General features: G+C 41.1%; 1 protein-coding gene across 1 annotated transcript; it reads left to right on the forward strand.

The window, feature by feature from the left end:
• Positions 1–553: 553 nt before the first annotated feature.
• rapgef3 (Rap guanine nucleotide exchange factor (GEF) 3) lies at positions 554–19,434 on the forward strand. The gene is given in 27 exon segments (XM_068733235.1): positions 554–998; positions 4,346–4,390; positions 8,637–8,743; positions 8,829–8,950; positions 9,539–9,716; positions 9,870–9,954; positions 11,019–11,079; positions 11,412–11,488; positions 11,597–11,743; positions 11,888–11,991; positions 13,749–13,837; positions 14,487–14,565; positions 14,835–14,985; positions 15,133–15,215; positions 15,331–15,361; positions 15,511–15,586; positions 15,794–15,931; positions 16,116–16,213; positions 16,386–16,511; positions 16,771–16,952; positions 17,324–17,414; positions 17,503–17,553; positions 17,675–17,762; positions 17,860–17,924; positions 18,026–18,080; positions 18,236–18,307; positions 18,521–19,434. Coding segments are annotated over 27 exon segments (2,682 nt in total). The 5' UTR covers positions 554–836; the 3' UTR covers positions 18,640–19,434.
• Positions 19,435–19,445: the final 11 nt, after the last annotated feature.

Consider the following 19,445-nt stretch of genomic DNA (forward strand, 5'->3'; position numbering starts at 1 on the left):
GAGCAGCGTTCAGTTTTTATGCACCACATATCTGGGACAAGCTCCCAGGAAACTGCAGGTCAGCTGCAACTCTCACTTCTTTTAAATCAAAGCAGAAGACTTTTTTGTTTCCTGCTGCTTTTTATGAAATATTTTTTGGACACTGCACTTTTATTCTTGTACCCGTCTTATTCTATTTTAGCTTTTTGGTGACTTCTTTTAAATTGTATTCGAATGTCCTTGTATAATGTGTTTCTTTGTCTCAATGCTTTTAATGTAAGCACTTTCAATTGCCTTGTTGCTGAAACATGCAGTTTAAATGAACTTGCCGTACAGGTTTTGTCACCTTTAAACAATGCACCTGTGCCATCAGGTGCAAATCTGTACACTGCAGTATGAGCCATGGTGAAATAGACCTTACATTTCCCGGCACGTTTTAAAATACCGGACAAATTGTACAGTGCGCACCAGCCCACATGCACACGGAGTGCATCGATGTCAAGTCCAATAAATCAAACGCCATTAATTAAGCGGTAAGAAATACCAGAGGAGGCCGTCTCTCTGATGACTCCGTATTAGTTCCTTGCCAAAGCCAAACAGCAGCGCGCACACGCAACTCAGCAGTGCGCCTGTGCTGCGTGGGATGGCTGAAGAAGCCTTCACACTCCGTCCCCACTGAGGCAGACACGTCTATCGAAGTAGCCGGGTCTGGGTTTGGATGCAGGGACGAGGTACAGAATCCTGCCCGGATTTTTGTAGGACGAAAATGCGGAGTCCTGAGCCGACACTGTCGCTGCGTTGCGTTGTCGGTGTGCAGTAATGAGCGGAAGACGGGTCGATCTACTTTGCCGTGAATAATGTCTGGAGGTGCCAAGTCCGTGTGCAGATCTTCTGACTGGGAAAGTTGTTTGTCGGTTGTTTGGATCTGAGACAAGATGCATCTGTTTCGGAGTCACAATTACCAAGTGTTCCCGGACCGCTCGCCTGTGGAAACACCGACCATACGAGGCATCAGCTGGGTATGCTGCTTTCAGGTTTACTTTAGAGAAATAACTGAGTAGTTCATGGATCACAGACGAGCATTAGTTTACTGAAAAGTGGCACAGAAAGATGTCCAGGAGAGTAGAGAGTGGTGATAATAGTCCACCTTCCTCATCATCATCATCATCATCATGTCTGTTGATTACTCTGTACATGTCTGGAAGATTCTAAAAAGCTCATCATTTGTGGTACAAATTGGCGTCTATAGAATGTCTGACACATGGTTTTATAGACTTAAAAAGTTGTTTTTGTTTAAGTGACAGACACCTTTCAGCATAGGAGGACATTGCATATAGTTTGTGCTGAAACTCAAAATTAGAGTTGCATGAGAGGTGCAGAAAGAGATCAGGGGAAAGTTGTTTTGTGAAAATGGGGTTTATTCAACCTCACTTCCTCTCACCAGGGTCCCCAAAATAGCAGCTGGCACGATAATTCAAGAATGCTTCTAGTTAACTGAAGCATATCTATTGTTTTAGCAAATTGGGAGTGGAAATTCAACAAGGCAACAAAGCAGCACAAAGTCTTTATTTTCTTTTCTTTTATTAAACTCGGGTTATAAATACAGTATTGTTTATTGTTCACCTTCACCTCAACATCCCCGCTAAGTTTACAGAGTATGTAGAAGAATGCACAAAGGGGAGGTTTTGTCTCCAGGTCACAGGAAGACACAGAACAGTGGCGAGGCTCTAAATTTACTTGACTTTTAACCAACAATACGTCAAAGGCGATTGTAAATCTCAAAAGACTGCACTCTGAACTTCCTGCTGACCAGCCAAATATCAATGTAACATTTTTTCATAAAGCATCTCAAAAGGTTAAACTACAATTCGACTTTACAATTATATTATATTGTAAATAACTGGCACATATGTTTGTAAAAAGCTACACATATTCTCAAATGTTCAACTTGCACCAAGTGAGTTTGTGTTTACTCAGGTTATCTTATACATGACACATTACACATAAGTACTTCCACAGAGACGTCCTCGCCAGGCCAATAACAAGATTCACACAAAAGTGTAAAGTTTAAGTTTGACAGCAAACTGACAAACACCCTATTGCACTGACTTGATATTATACACATGATCTATTCTCTGGGAACAATGTTTGTACTATACTGGCACAAAAGTAGTGGCATCTACCTCAATAACAACATTCTTTAATAATTGCAGGTTACATCTTAGGCTGGATTAATCAAAGTTGAAGAGAGTAATATTTTTTCCCAAAATGGTGACTTTAGGCATGACATCAATAATAAGCCCTATTTAACTTGCACTGATGCATTTGCCAATTCTTTATCTGAGCTAATGCAGAAAAATTCCTTCAGAGGCATAACTGAGTTTTTTTTGCTGTAGGAGATGCCAGGGCATCGTCTCCCTGTCTTTATTGCTCGTTCATACCAGGGATGAGACATGGAGGCAAAGAAGAACAAAATACCTCACATTCATAAAAGCTGTTAATGCGTCTTCCTGTCTGCAGACCTAGAAGAACACTGTTTTTCACACGTGTTTGTCTAGTCAGGGGGGCACGTGTCCTTATCGTTGGGTCATAACTGTTACAAATATGCTATGGTTTATGGAGTCACATTCAGTCAAATATACTTTAATTGACAGCTATGTTAAGTGATTACCTGGCACATTTTACATGTTGTAAGCTGCCCATGCAATGCAATCAATACAGCACATAGAAAGAAATTCATGTGTTACAGAGGTACCCATCCTATTAAGGAAATACTTGTCCTTGCAACATGATGCAACCCAATGAGACAAAAGTGAAATGTAGTGCCTATAAAATCAGTTTGTGAGGGTCCAGATATGACACTAAATACCCACGAGCTACCAGATCTGGAGGAAAATGTTCAATCTTAATTAATGGTTTGAAAAAGTTCTTCATAAGTCTCAGACTTAAATTCATTGAAAGCAATTGCCTTTGGAATACAGGTAAAAGTTGGCTAGAAAGGGATTATAAAAAACATTTAAAAAGTAAGCCACAAAGAGGAAATAACTGTACAATTTAGGCCGAAGTAACATCACACACATGGCAACAACTATACTGCAAAACTAGAAAATCACACCATTTGCCATACTGTGCAATTTCACATTCCCCACACAGAGTTTAACATACCTGTTCTCCTCGTTTTGCTGTTAAACTGCTCAGTTAAATTAGCCATTTTTTTCTTGGAGAACCAGCGATTATTTTTAACAGCGGTTCGGTTTATAACAATATCCCGTGGCTAGTGGCCACCGAGGTGTTAAATCATAACTTTATCTTTAATAGGCAGACTTTTCAATTTGTGCTCTAGAAGATAATCCAAATTGTTCATGTTACTATCTTCTTCAAGAGAAACTTCTGCAGACTACTAGCAGATGACGACAGCAGTACTTGGCAAACAGCCAATCAAATTGCAGCGGGGCAACAGGCAATCAGCTACACCTGGTACCAAATTGCTGCCATCCGCTTTAGTTGCCAACGACTTTGGGCATGCACAGTGGTTTTCCCACACTGGGGGCACTTGACATTGCGGGCAAGGGGCTATCTGGGCTATCCACCCATAGTGGTCTATTTTGGTCTTTATAGTTTATATAGGAAAATGTTACATTTTGTTGCTACCCTTTTTACATTATGGTGAGTTCTATTTTGAACACAGGTGTATCTCCAAGTTGGCACTCTGAATCACTCGCAAGGGCTTGTTCCCTCTATGGACCTCCAAACCCTCAGGCCCTATAGTGCAACCACACTGCCTGCACTATATATCTCTGTCCCTAGGCATAAAATTAGGGCTGACTTGGCTTTTGTGCAGAGAGTAAGGTCTCCAAAAACAAGAAATGATTACATTTGTTTATATGTTGCAGCCACTGCAGTGCATTATCTCTAATGGTTGGGATATTCAAAAGCCTTTTAGAAAAAAAAAAAAAAGGACAGTCCATAGTTAAAAGCAACCTTTTCACTTAACAAAACGCGTGGCAACAGGCTTTGTACTTTCCTTTGCTGATGTCTATGTACTCTTACCTCCCACTTCATCACACACACTTGACACCCACCCACACCTCGTTGGAGACGATGGTAACAAAGCGCAGGTTTGTAATAATGTATTTGTGTTGACCTTCATCCAAATGAAAAGAAAATAATTATTCTTTCTATCTGGCCAGTCCAGCTTGGTTAATCTGTTTATTTGGTGGAACCGCAGCAAGATTATCATCAACGGCCAGTCCAGCTAGTTCCTGTGGAATGCCGTTCCAAAGCAAGTTATCTGCTTTATTTCAGAGGCTTTGGATGTGAAGAAATAGCTAAGAGGTGATAACGTCTCTCTTCCTGTTTCTCTTAGACTCCGCTGCCAGAGGCCCTGAATTCAAAGGACACTATGAAGCAGGTGTGTATGCCAGAGATGGAGAGCTTTGCTACACTACCTCCCTACAGCAGAAATAAATCAATGTTCTCACTGATGTTTTTAAACTCCTGCTGAAGATAGGAAGGTATGCATGAAGCGGGATTGTATGTATTGCCTCCTGCAACATACCTGAAAACAGACAATTGTATTAAATATGAACTGTTGCAAAGTGGATTGTCCTTGAGCTTTGGTCATCAGGGTTAATTATTAGCTCGCATTTTATTGTCATGTGATGTCCATTGCAAGTTTTTATTCAATCCATAACAATTTCATGATCAGGTTTGTAAGCACACATCAGGCTCTCCATCTGCCACTCTGCAAATTAGCTGATCACCATATTTGACACTGGTTGGCGCGGCCCTTAAATGTGACTCTAAACTATCACCAGCCTGGATGCCCCTCTCTCCTCGTGGCTCTACTGACCTCGGCTATCATCCAGAGTTGCAGTGCTTGCATCCTCTCAAACTGCTGAACCTGTTCTTTTGTTGTTATAATATCCTGCATTACTACTCAAGCGAGTCTTAAAAAACACATTCCTAGCGGTGCAGGCAGTCACAAGGAGTCTAAAGGGCACTCCAGGGCCCGCAGCTAACTGAGCCCTACCCAGTCCAGGCCCCTCACACTGCCTTATCTCGGGTTCTTCAACAACATGCCAAGGAGAGAACTTTTAAAAACACTCATACAGGGTTTGAAGTGGAAGTGAATCCTGTTCAGAGAGAGAGAGAGAGAGAGAGAGAGAGAGAGAGGGTGAGAGAGCATCTTTCAACCCCAAAAGAATCAATCCCTGTGCATTGGGTTTTGTGCTAGAGAGAGACGATAGAGAGAATAGAGTCACCGTGTCTGCAGGAGGCAGGTGTCGCTAACCTTTTGTATCTTTGTTCGGTTGCTTAGCAAATGTTGGCTTCAGATCCTAAGTCCCTAATGAGAATCATACATTCTGATGACACCATACAAGACGGATTGTTTTTAATAACCTGTGTTTGAACTCACTGAGGTGGAATCCACCAAATGTGATCATTATCTTAACGGCAGAAACACATTTTTCACATGTGTAACAGGTTTGACATGCTCCAGTGTCATTTTTGTCAACAAAAACTTCTCACATACCTTTTACTTGCCTTTGATTGATGTGCGACTGTTCTGAAGGTGCAGGACTTTGTAGCTTGGATACATAGGTTGCACAAAGTTATATGATGTGTTTGACTTTTTCAGGCAACTTTCCCATACTCATCTAGTGTAGGTCAGAGGTGTAAGTTCACATAAGCTGCAGTATACTTGAAAGATCTGATGCTGAACGACCTAAATCAAAAGGTCAGGAAGAACCCATATATGTCATGTATTGCAGGATAGAAATGTTGCCTCCTATAGTGTGGTCTTATTTTTCTCACTCAGAGAGAAAGTCAGGTACAGTCCACAAAGCCGCATACAGCTCCTTGTCAACTCACACAGTGTTCATCTGTAGCTCCTTCTCACACAACACAGCCCACCAAGGTCACCGAGTGTAAGAAACGGAGAAATGTCTCGCCTACAGAGGAGAGACAGTAGATAACTGTACTCATCATCATTCCACCCCACAAGATGCATGCATGAAACCAAATCACGTACTACAGACTTCAAAAGACTATGACTAATGCTTTCAGCCAGGACCAGAATAAATTGAAAGAACATAATACACAGAATAGATCATGTGATTGTGCTGGGATACTACTACTTTCTGGCATCCAAATGAGTGTGTTCACTCCTGTGTGACAGTGAGCACATGTCCTGCTGAAGAGTGTTTGAGGAAACATGTACAGGCTGTAGAGCAGCCGTTCTGTAGCTAGCCCTGCAAGAAAAGTAGATGCAGTTATTGAGGATCATAGGTAAAGATCCTACAATTGACAGTTTAAGTGTAAAACAATATGAAGTTTATTAGCAGTCTTAAAGTTGAGATGAAAATAAAATGTTGAACCCTTTTAGGTCACATCCCCGGTCATATTGTGCACCTATTTTTATAAACAAAAATCAATTTCATCAATCAATCTACAACTTTTAGTGACAAGTGAGGTGTTTGTGGAGCACAGTCTTCTGTAGCTCTGTGCGGTGAAAACTCTAAGCATGCCCACTTTTCAGCGATCCAATCAAATGCAAAGGATTTAATTTAGATCCCTATTATAACAAAAATATTCCGTTTCACTGGGAAACACTCGCTTTACAGATGTTAAAGACACGCTAACTTCCATTTTACTTGGACTTTAAGGCACTTTTTAAATACAGGCTTCTGACTGTAAAATGGCCTGAACAGCACAATCAAGCCGAGTCATAAAATGAGTAATAACTGCCTGTCCAAACCTTACAGATGGCCCATACATCAGTGTTGATCACTGCACACTGCTACACACACACACACACACACACACACACACACACACACACACACACACATACACTGTACATTGTTCCTGGGAAAGGTGTTTGCTCTGTAATTCGACTCACTTGGAACAGTTACCTACTGGTTATGGTTCCTAGATAACATGATTAGGTGGCCTACATTCAGACAATAAACAACACACTGTTCAACGCAGACAGCCAGAGCTGGAATGAATCACAGTGATAGAAAATGTTTCTGCATGTTTACATGATGGCCAGGTCTAGCAGCGGGGGCTAGTACCCCTCAGTGAAATATGGCTTTTGATATTGTTTTTTATAGGGACTGGGTTAGGTCATGGAAAATGGCCTCATCAAGAAAATGACTTTTGGAGCTGACATGCCTGAGAATGTGAGTCCCAGGGGAAAATGGGCCCCTGGGAAAAGCGGTGACCTCTAGACAACACAACTCCAGAGGGGCACAGCAGACGCTTTGGGGCACATTTGGGCTACTCTGTTGATGTCAGGTCTGGGAACAGCCCAATGTGGGGTTGATAGGTTGCAGTTTGTGCTGTACAGTGTTACCCACAGTAGTTTGTTATTGTTGTACATTATAATAAGCAGTCCTGCATGAACATCGATCTAACAAGCATGTGTCTGAGCCCCCTAAGAGCAAAGGGGTCAGTAGATCGGTCAAAGTTCAGCAGGCATTTTTATATCCTGAAGGAGTTGCAGAACACTAGAAAAGGCAAAGGGTGCAGGTGACAATTGCTTCCTTACATCACTACTCTACTTAAGAGGGTACACTAATATAGGAAATGGTTATTGTTGGGCTCTGTGTGTATCTCTAGACCACCCTGGACATATAGCAGTGCCTTGAGGAAAATCCAAAGAACAAACAAGCAACCATCTCAGTCACTCGTGGAGTCACAAGACTTTGTGCAGGGTGTGTGAGAGAGTAAGTTTAATAGGGAGGAGCACAATAAAGATGTATACTCCAGTCATTCATAAAGACAGTAATTATTGTTAAGGAGTTTGTTAGATCCAATTTGTTTTTGAAATGGAAGCAGAGCTTGTCGTGTAAAGCGTTAAAAGGCCTGAAATGGGACAGCTGCATTACAGGCAAAAACAAAGCCCATTCCTGTTACATAAGCCTTGCTTCTGCATCAGTGGTTGACAGGTTTTGCACCCTTGTCTGCAGTTTTTTTTTTGGGTGGGTGGGGGGGTTTAGACCTGACCCAAGTGAGTTGTCTGTATGTGTGTCAGGGGGTGGGAGTTAAAGGGAGCGGAAAGATTTGAGAAAGGTTCAAAGGAAATATACTGAGGGTGGTCAGAAAGTGAAAGTTTGTTGTCGCTGTGTGCCGCCCAGAGAGCGAGTTGTAGAGGCAGCTCAGCGTGTGGGAGAGTTTAACATAGCCATTTTTAACACATTCTCGCCTCCCTGCAACCCACAAACGCACCACATTACACTACAACGCCCACATAAATCTCCACATTGATGACGTGGTTCCCATCACAAGATCTTCACACTGAGGGGAAATGCAGAAACACTTGTCTCTTTCACTTATACATGCAAACGTAATTTTATCTTTTGCCAACTTCTGTCTGCTGCCAGCACTCCGGCCGACTGTTTCAGTAAACAAAACCGCTTGTGTTATTATCCTTCTTCTTTATGTACACAACCCCCCCCCTCGCTCTATCGCTCTCTGTTTCATCACATGATAAAAGGCAACACAACTCACACAAATATTTATGACACAATAGTTTAACTGCTTTTTTCGCTCTATCGCACTCTGTTTCATCACCTGAAAAGGCAACACAACTCACACAAATATTTATGACACAATAGTTTAACTGCTTTTTTTATGTCATGTTTGTTAAGTTTCTTTCAGATCGTGTGGTAAAGGCAGCGAGAGCGGTGTATAATGTCATGATGGAGGGCAACCCAGGTCTGATCAGAGACAGAAAGCATCACCTCAAAACATACAGGTACCCATATTTTCTTCCATGTTAAAAAAAAAAAAGAAATCTCTGCAAAATACATGCTGATTCAAATATTTAATTTCTTTCACAGACAATGTTGTTCTGGTAAGGAACTTGTTGATTGGCTGATGAAACAAAACGAATGCCTGCAATCAAGAAGTCAAGCAGTTGGAATGTGGCAGGTCTTGGTGGATGAAGGAATCCTTGTTCATGGTAAGTTTGCAGAATTGTGTCTCAAGAATAAATCCATCTTTGCTTGGATGTGCTTCACAACAGACAGAAATACTACCAACCAATGACCAGCAACCACAATTAAGGAGAAATTACCATACGTGTTGGGCGAGCTCATGTCTTAATGGACTGTAGAAGTATGTATTTTTTTCTGACGATCAAGACTCAGGCTGCACTTAAGAATTCCCCAGAAGTGCTTGAGTAGCTTGAAATCTGTTCACTGAGCCTGCCAGGGCATATGTTTTACAATGTGTTCCCACTCAGTCAAACGCTTTTGCTCTTTGGACGAGACACTGTCTTCCTGGAAGAGACCACTCCAATCAGGATATAAAGGCTTCATCATCAAGTGAAGGGGATCACTCTGAATAAATGAATCGTATTTCCATGTATCTTGTCATTCAGGAGTTTTGTAAAGTCACTGCACAACAACTGTTTCTCATGAAGGTCAAAATGTATTGATTATTTCCGTTTCTAAATCTCATTTTTATGTGATCACCCTTTTTCTAAAAGGTCTCGTTACATGTGGGTCTTATTGATGTTTTCCCTCCTCTGTGATCTGCCTCAATCAAGTGAAACACGAGTTGAACTTCCATGACAAGGACACCCAGTTCTACCGCTTCCAGGACTCGGAGTTTGGCCTGAACCACATAACAAATGAGAAGGACTCAGAGGACGAGCTGCAGGAGAGTCTGTCGCTGTTGTCTCAGCTGGGTCCCGATGCTCTGCTCACTATGATTCTACGCAAATGGTCAGTATGTCGAGCCTTTACACAACTAATAATGATAATGAACTAATGATGAAGTCCCTTTCTTAGTGATCATATACAACAGTCCAGCTTGCATCTTTCAACAAAGTTTCTAAGTGCATCTGTGGTTGATTACCCCCTGACATCTGTGTTTAGCCCCAGTCAGAGGAGTGCTGAGGACCTGGAGGTCATCTATGAGGAGCTGCTCCATGTCAAGGCTGCAGCTCATCTCTCCACCTCTGTGAGTCACTTTTACTGCCTGCTCTTGACATCCGTGTCCTTATGATTAAAGTCAATGTATGCAGTTTTTGTGCATGGAAAAAGGTGAAACAATCAAGCAATTGACCCTTCGCTAAGCCCCGCCACCCCCCGCTGCTACTCTGTCAAGCTATCAGAGCTACCACGGAGACCACACAGTCATTAACTGCACTCCCTGAATAAATACTATAGAAAAACAAGCAGAAAAGATTTTTAGAGAGAAGCAGACAGAAGGGTCTACAATATGGTTTTGAAGGATACATTCCAGATGTCAAACTGATTCAGCAGTGAAAACAGGTTAAGAAAATAAAGACTTAAGTCTACAGATCAGTGTAAAAGTGAACCACCACATCACCTGGCGATCTGATATGAAGGAACAACACTGTTCTTGTAAAGAAAAAGTCATTAAAAGGCAAAAGCAGCATGTGTTTACATTCTGTATACCTTCAGAGTGTAAAAGCTAAAGCTAGTTAATGATGTGCTAATGTACCCTGCTAATGTCCACAGGTTGTGCCATAGAAACGAAACGTTTTAGAAACGTATATCTCCTTCCAACCTTTTAGGGTAACGAGTATCACTATTACACAACATTTAACCACAACTAGCTCAAAATCCACAAAACCAGACTGAAGAAAATCTAAAACGACAGCTTGAGAGTCTATGGAGCAGAACCGGATAACTGTCGGACCCTGGTTGGAACTGACCGATGCTGCGCTATGATTGGCCAGTCTGTGTTTGAGGGCCATAACTTAGCAAAGGGTCAATTACACTGCACTTAAGAGGCTTTACTTTGATGGTAATTTAATTTCATACAAGCTTAAGGCTAGAATTCTTGCATAAACATAATCAACGATAAAACGCTTGCCATTGTAAGAAAATGCAAAAGCAACAGTTTGCCCCATAATGTTTCTACCTTGTTTGTTCATTTACGATAATAGAAGTTGCCACACATCCGCCGTCTTCTGAGTCTTAAACTACTTTGACCAAGGAGCCATTAGGAGTAATCCATGCAGTTCAGTCTAATCTCTTTGCCTGTTGTGCTTGTAGGTGCGTAAGGAGCTGGCATCGGTGCTGGTCTTTGAATCACATGCCAAGGCCGGAACAGTCTGTGAGTGCTCCGGCTACAGCCTTGCTACATGCACATGCAGACACAATTTCACCGTGGATTTGAACCACTTATGTTCACATGTGCACAAAATGGCCTCTTAGCATTCACTTCTGTACAACACACCTTTCAGATATGTTATCTGTATAATATTTAAACAGCCTCCTGTCACAATTGATTCATTACTTCAGTGGAGACAGTCAGGTCATCATGAGTCTTTTTTAGTCTTCTCGTCTCTCACTATGCCCTTCTAGTCATGCGTACATAATAAAACCCATTGTAAACAGTGTGTGTAAAAGACCAATGTTAGCACTGACTGTCTTTTTGTGATGTAGTGTTCAGTCAGGGGGACAAAGGCACTTCTTGGTACATCATCTGGAAAGGCTCTGTAAATGTGATCACACATGGGAAGGTAAATCCATTTACTGGCATAATAAGAAATATCTGAATTGGCATTCATGAAATGACTTGGAATTGTCTGTTAGTGTAATGTAATGTTGAAAGTGCTGTGTGCATGCAGGGCCTGGTGACTACGCTACATGAGGGTGAGGACTTTGGGCAGCTAGCTTTGCTGAATGATGCCCCTCGTGCTGCCACCATCATCCTGAGAGAAGACAACTGCCATTTCCTCCGTGTTGATAAACAAGACTTCATACGCATCCTAAAGGTGTGTCTGAGTAACTAATTACTTTGCATGTCTAGACAACGTCAAAAAGTTGTTCTCTGTGTACGCCACAAATTCATGTCCACAGATATATGAAATAAGTATTTGCCTGTGCTTTCATCCATGTCTCTTGTTCTTGTGCGTCAGGATGTGGAAGCTAACACAGTGAGACTTGAAGAGCATGGGAAAACTGTACTGGTGTTGGAGAAGAGAACCGACTGGGCTGAGCAGGGAGGGGCAGGAAACAGCAAGTGAGAAACTCTCACACACTCTACAGGTTTATGATCATTAAGACACCCTACCTGGGCGTGGGCAAATACTGTATCACGCCAATAACACTAATGCTGCCATTCGTCATCATAACAAGCATACAGATCTTTTTGTCAAACGCAGTTACGGTCTCATTAAACCGCTGTTATCTGACAAGCCTGGGGAAAAAAAATGGACTTCAACCCTGCAATGTGTAATGACTTGTTATCAGTCTTGAAATTGTTTGAGCAAACATAAAGAAAAAGTGAATTAGCATGATGTTGACCTCTCCTACTTGCACACCTTCAACTATCTTCTTGTAGCCTGTGGTATGGCAACAAAACTTGACAATGATTAAAGATTCATCTAGTTCTGAAAAAAAGACAGCAGACAAAATAACCATTTAAAGCACAGTTTCAAACAGTTTCATTTGAATTACTAAAACTACCATCTGCTGGTCCTACTAAAGGAAAGCCTGAACAGACAGTGAGAGAGGGCAGCACAGGGTGGCACCAAAGACAGATGGTAAAAGAATAATCACTGCAACCAAAGACATCACTCACCCGACCTAAGGAGACCACACCCAAACTACCACCACGCACCACTCTAATGCAAGTCCAGGCACCACATGAAACCATCCCTAGTGCACCCACTGGCTGTCAATATGACACCCTGCACAGGGACAGGACAGCACTAGTTCGCTTAAAACATAAAACAAGAAGCAGCGTTAACAAACAAATAAAACCTAAAAGATGATAATCAGCTCTTGACTGGACTTAAAGAGACAAAGACAGACAAATTAAGTGAGGCGAATCATCGATGTAAAATCATTTAAGTCTCACATCCTTTTGATTTATAGATAGTTATCAATAAATACGAGATATTTAAATTCACCCAACCCGGGCAGCGATAGTGGTGCGTGTCCTCCAGGAACCGCTCAGCCTTCACAGTCACAACATGAACGATCAACTAGAAGTTAGTATGTACAGTCAAAAATGTTATGAAAAATTATCTTAATCTTAATCTGGGCAGATTACCATTTTAAAACAACACCCAATATTGTAGTCAATAAGACATGTTGGCAGACTGACATTAGTATAAAGCCATGACTTACCTACTGTACTTGGAATTACCACAACTGTATATTTGAGCGTGTGTGTTCCTACTTCCCCATCTGTCATCCCTTAATCAACTAGATGTCCTGGATCCTAATATCCCACTACTATCGCATGCTCTTGTTCACCACCAAACAACCAAGATGTATGATCTGAGGAGCACTACATTTTTTTGGACCTGATGCCATTAGGCAAGAAGTCCTCAAACTTAGTTATGACGTAGATACAGTATGTGCTGGAAGGCAATGCCTTTTCAGTTCAACAACAAAACATATGCAATCATGGCGTCAAATGCGGGGGGGGGGGGGTTCAGTTAAGGTATATGCAAAGTCAAACCCATAATACAGTATGAACTAAGATGTGTTCGCAATTAACTCAAAGCCCCACTGTGCCTCCAGTCTCACAGAGCCTCTAGCTTGGCTGTAGACTGAGTCTTGGTCATCTGCTGTCACCCTTAAAAAGGAATGTAAATTATGAGTACAAGAGCAGTTGTAGTGAACTGACATTATACTACATTATCAGGCACTAATTACACAACAAACACAACTAAGAAGCAGAATGCATGCATGCAGAGCAATGCAAAGAACATATTAACGTTTTTTTAAATAATCTGTTCTTTCTCCCTTCTGTTATACTTTGTGCAGGTACACAGTTATGTCAGGAACACCTGAGAAAATCCTAGAACACTTATTGGAAACAATAAAGTTGGACTCCAATGGAAACGACTCAATAGGTGGGACCCTGCAAGCAGCTTCTTGCCTTTTCTCTGTTTTTTTGAGTGACGTGGTCAGTTAAAGCAAAAAGATTGTTTTTCTAAGTGCTGGTCAGTTTTGAGATTTGTTGTAATTTAGCTTCCATAACTTGTCTTCTTTCAGACAAGTGGAAAGAAAACTCCAAAATACACATTTAAGTGTTCATTTTATTACTTTATCTATTTGTGTCTGTAGAAAAGTTGGCATTAGATTTTAAGTAAATTTAAGTAATCCACTGGGGAAGTTTCAAAGCGATATCTATCAGTGACACAGTTTTACCGTATTCACCTGTAGTGTCTGTAGTTTCTTTATAGAACATTTTATTCCCAAAAACATGGTTTTGACATGGTCTGTTGACAGTATTTTCTGATTTCCAATTTCCAAGAGATATCCAAAATTCCCTCTATAAACTCCTTTGACTCTATTATGTCAACAAAATTATACAATCATTAACCTGGCTTTACCCAATGCAAATCAGCACATAATTGTTAAGATAATACCGTATGTGCAAATGTCATCATCAAATTTCAGAAAACATGTAATACAAAAATGAATGAAATTAATCAACTGGGGAAGTTGCATGATGAACTCTATTGTTTCATTAATTTTGTGATATTTGTCTCCCTGCAGATCCCTGTGTGAGCGACTTTCTGGTCACTCACAAAGTCTTCATGCCCACCAGCCAGCTGTGTACCGCACTACAGCACCAATATCCTGTGATGGTCAATATTAATACGCAGTGGTGGTGATGCTGATGATGATAGGAATATAATATGTACTGCCACTGCTGCTGCTGCCGCTGCTGCTGCTTATGATGATTATGATGCCAGCAGATTAAACAAACAGCATTTCGATACCATAAGTAAATATCAAATTTTAATATTTAATATGTTCTGCTTGAATACAGTGTCTCGTAATTGTTTCAGATTTTTTTGTCTGTAAAGCTTTTCGTGATATGCTCCTTAACCGTCGTTGCACCTATCAGGCGGAGCTCTCTGATGGTTCAGATCAGGAGAAGGCTTTCTACATTCTCACCACCAAGCAGAAGGTAGTGAAGCTGATTGGCCAGTGGGTGGCACTGTATGGCCTTCTGCTGAAAGAAGACCCTATTGCTTTGGACTCTCTGGAGGTTGGGATTGCATGCTCCATTTTATCCTTTTGTTTAATAATTACATCACAATTTAAAAATATAGATTTTATATATATATATATATATATATATATTATAAAAATAATATAATCATTTGTTTTCATTTCCATGTTTGTGCTTAAACAGAGGTTGAAGAAGGAGGTGGCAGGAGATTTCCGTCTGTTCAGCATGTTGAAAGAACAGTTCAGGGAAAGGAGGAGAACAAAAGTGTAAATTATCTATATTCTCTCATAACTCTCATAACATCTATTTCTGAGACATTTCCCAAATCATAGATATTGCAGCATGAGATCCAAAACAGTTTTTTCATCTTTTATGTTACAGATTGGAGAATGGATATCAGTCACTGAGCAGGGTACGCGTCTTGTCTTTTTGCACGTGACAACTGGCTGCAGGATTTTTAACACCAGAGATAAATTTTAATGAGAAAACTAAATGTCATGCTGCTGTCATTTGTCAGTTTAATGTCACTGACTTGCTGAGTCACTCTGATGCTCTCGACAGAATCAGCAATTTGATTGGTTTTCAAACTGCGAGGAGCCAGTGTGGAGGTTACAACCAATCAGAGCTCAAGATAAAGGCGAGTAAGACTCACGCAATCAAACAATCAAATCAGTGACGTGATCCATGAACTTAACTTGTTTTTTTTATCTATGTATCACTACAACATGTTGCAATACATGTAGTTACCTCACATTGTAGCTGTTGTTCATGATAACACATCCTTACTCACGTCATCAATGATCAAATCAGCATGTTTTGACATTTTGTCTCTCTCTTGCTGCAGTGCTGTATGAGATCTACAGGCCAGACAACAAACCTCTCACTCTGATGCTCCGAGTGAACACATCTGTAAAAGACGTGATGTCAGCTATCGTCAAACCTTGCGGAGATCACATCCTGGTCAAAATGAACTCCACGGGAGGTGGGACTAGATTAATGACATCTTTCTCTTTTTTTCAAATCTTGCATAGATGTTTTTTTATTTAAATTGTCAGTTTCTGCAAAATGTAATAAAGCACTCAGAGCTGATATTAATGTGATTTTCTACTGTTCTTTGTCAGTTCATTATGCTGAAAATGAGTATTTGATTCATTAAATGCACACAGAAAGAGCTCAGTTGAAGCTGGATGCGACTGCAGTCTACACAGCTCTGGGACTCAACGAGAGACTGTTCATCTGCACAAGCAGCCAAGTGGAACAACTGGTGAGGAATAGATGCCCGCCATACTATTTCTTTTTTTTAAATACGTGATGGTTGGTACGTACAGTTAAGTTTGACATGGTGGTTTAGTTCAAAGCAGTTTACCATCAAAGGTGCACACCACCACAATCTGTTATCCTCTCATTTCCTCTCCCTCTCGGCCTCTTTCTCCCAGATGCCCCTGAAGGAGCAGCAAGGTCCAGAGCGAGGAACAACGGACATCCTCGAACAGATGGGCTCTAAAGATATCGCCAATGAACTCACCAACTATGATTGGGAACTGTTCACTGCCATGCATGAGGTAACTCCAGCAGATATCTCATTACAGCATATATAGTACTTCCTTATGTATAATATAACAACTTCCTCATTACAACAAAGGAGAGGGTATCTCTTTGATGAATGTATCTGAGTCACACCCATTGGCACTTTGCCATGAGATCATCTGGTACTCCAGTACAACACTTCCTGCATGCTTCACGTGTTTCTGAAGAAAATCATATTCATTAAGTCACCTAGAAAAACTTCTGTAATGTAAATAATTGTTTTTATCTTTGCAGGTGGAGCTCGTCTACTACATATTCGGCCGAAATAAGTTCCCCGGTGCCATCACAGCTAACCTGGAGCGGTTTGTGCGTCGCTTCAATGAGGTGCAGTACTGGGTGGTGACCGAGCTGTGCCTCTGTGAAGATCTGGTGAAACGAGCCGTTCTGCTCAAGAAGTTCATAAAGATTGCCGCAGTGTAAGTTAGGGTTAGTTGCATTAAAACCGTTGCCATGTTTTGATGGAAATGTAGGTAGTCAGTCCACCACTTTGGTTCACACTGAAATGTATTATTTTGTACAAATATTCATGGTCCTCAGAAATTTGGACCTACTGACTTTGGCGGTCCCCTTGATTTTTCTTCTAGCGCCACCATGAGGTTGACATTTGTGTTTTTTCAGAGGAATGTCACAAAATGGATTGCCCCTAAATTTGGTTCAGACATTCACGCTCACTACGGCAGTGTGTCTATTTACAAATGACAAACCACTACGATCCAATTTTCAATAGGCCTCATGAATAAGTTTGGTAAAAACACTGGTTTGTAGCTATGTGTCCTCTCTGTCACAGATTAAAGGAGCAGAAGAATCTCAATTCATTCTTCGCTGTGATGTTCGGTTTGAGCAACAGTGCAGTACACAGGCTTTACAAGACCTGGGAGGTGAGAAACCCCTGAATGAAACCGTCATGATGACACAACAAAGTATCATCATTCACTAAATAACAAAAAGTGTTATTGTCTATTCCAGAGAATACCAAGCAAGACAAAACGAATTTACTGTGCTTATGAGAGGTTGATGGTAAGTTACACCAGATGCTCCCATTCAGTAGATTTTATAAATACTCCAAAATGTACTGTTTAGTACATTCATTATGTGCACTAACTTAATAAAAAAGGTGCTCTGTTTATTCTCCTTATAGGATCCCTCACGCAACCACAGGGCCTACAGACTGGCTGTGGCCAAACTCAGTCCTCCTTACATCCCCTTCATGCCTCTGCTGCTCAAAGGTGATATATACCAGCAGTGTCGCCTACACAGCAATAGAATGTCATGTAAATGACTTCACTAACCGCCGACATGTTTTCTGTTCCTGCCTATGTCCAGACATGACATTCATCAATGACGGAAATCCAAGCTATGTAGACAAATTGGTCAATTTTGAGAAAGTGGTAAGAGTTATTTTAACATTTCACAGCTCTATTATAGTCTCCTCACAAACCATGGCATGGCATACAACTTGAAATGTTTCCTCACCCTTCCTCTCCGACAGCGCATGATTGCCAAGACAGTGAAAATTGTACGAGGATGCAGAAGCCAGCCTTACGGTAAGGCATCCAGTTGAGCTTGTCAACTAGCAGACCTAAAGCACTGGCATGGGTTTAGGTGAAAAGGTCAAACAGTTGCACATGCAGGTTGAAGTAAACGGATGATTTGGCTGAATGATGCATGAAGTAGGTAAACTTCTATTTCTCTACTGCAGTGCCATCGTCTCCACAGAGGGGCCTGGCAGATCGGATGTTTCTGGAAGGGCCTAATACTCGCATATCTACATGTAAGCAACATCTACCATATCATTAACAAATAGTTTGGTTTTGTCTTACTTTTTTAAACACAGCGCCTGTAGCTAATGGTGTGGCTCCACAGCCTTGTTACTGTTTTACTTTTTCCCTTGTTCTCACATTAGTCCTTTTCAATTTTACTAGCTAAAAAATGACAAACACTTAAACGCGTGCCGAGTCAAAAGCGATTTCTCCTTCTCCTCCAGACTCCGACCTCGCCCTTCCTCTGCGGAGTCCCAGCAACATCCGATACTACATTCAGAACCTGAAAGTGATTGACAACCAGCGCAAGCTAACGCAGCTATCAAGAACAATAGAATGCTAGGGCATCAACGTACAAAGATGTACAAAGACTGAAGCACAAAATGTGAACCAAAGAACGGACTAAAGCTGGATGAACAAAAACATCCACACTCTGCCTGAATAAGATGGATGTCTGGAGGTGTCGAGTGCGCTGGATTCACTTTAATTCAAGGAGCTTGGACTTTGATAGATGAGCTTTCTGCACAGCATCAAGAGCAAAAAAGTGCTGTCTGCACAGTTATAACCGCTAACGATGAATCCAATTCTGTGTCCAAAGGGACTTGTGGGATGCCTTGTTTTTATCCAAAAAGCCTTACAGCAGAGCGTCTGCCACAGTGGAAACTGACCCCTCACAAAGGCAGTGTTACAACATGTACAGTTAAGCAAAGTATGCCTGTCTTTGGTGTAAAGAAATCATTGATGTGACATTTTGTATAGACCTTTTCAAACTCGACAACATTAACATTCTAAATGTTCTTTGTATATTCTGTTGCAATGTTTGTTAATGCAGTAGCTGACAGGAAGTAAACTTGGTGCAGAGCTGTTGCCTTAGCAACAGAGTGGCAATGAAAAGGTTCATACTGCTGTCAATGGAAGGATCCCTTGTGTGGATCTACAAAAAGGCCATAAGAACACACACACAACAGATCTTTTCCATAGTTTATCACTTTAGGTCAGTTTTTTTGTGCACTAGTATTTTCACATTAAAACTAATATATTGTATCAGATCACTTTTCTTTTGGGCAATGATGCCACTAACTGACATGCATATACTTTCATACAATGTTGTTTTCTAAATAAATTATTTTCTCAATTACACGTCTCAAT

Source organism: Cebidichthys violaceus, unplaced genomic scaffold (assembly GCF_023349555.1).
Source record: "Cebidichthys violaceus isolate CVI_PGR_0920_01 unplaced genomic scaffold, fCebVio1.0.p SCAF_6, whole genome shotgun sequence".
NCBI lineage: Eukaryota > Metazoa > Chordata > Actinopteri > Perciformes > Stichaeidae > Cebidichthys > Cebidichthys violaceus.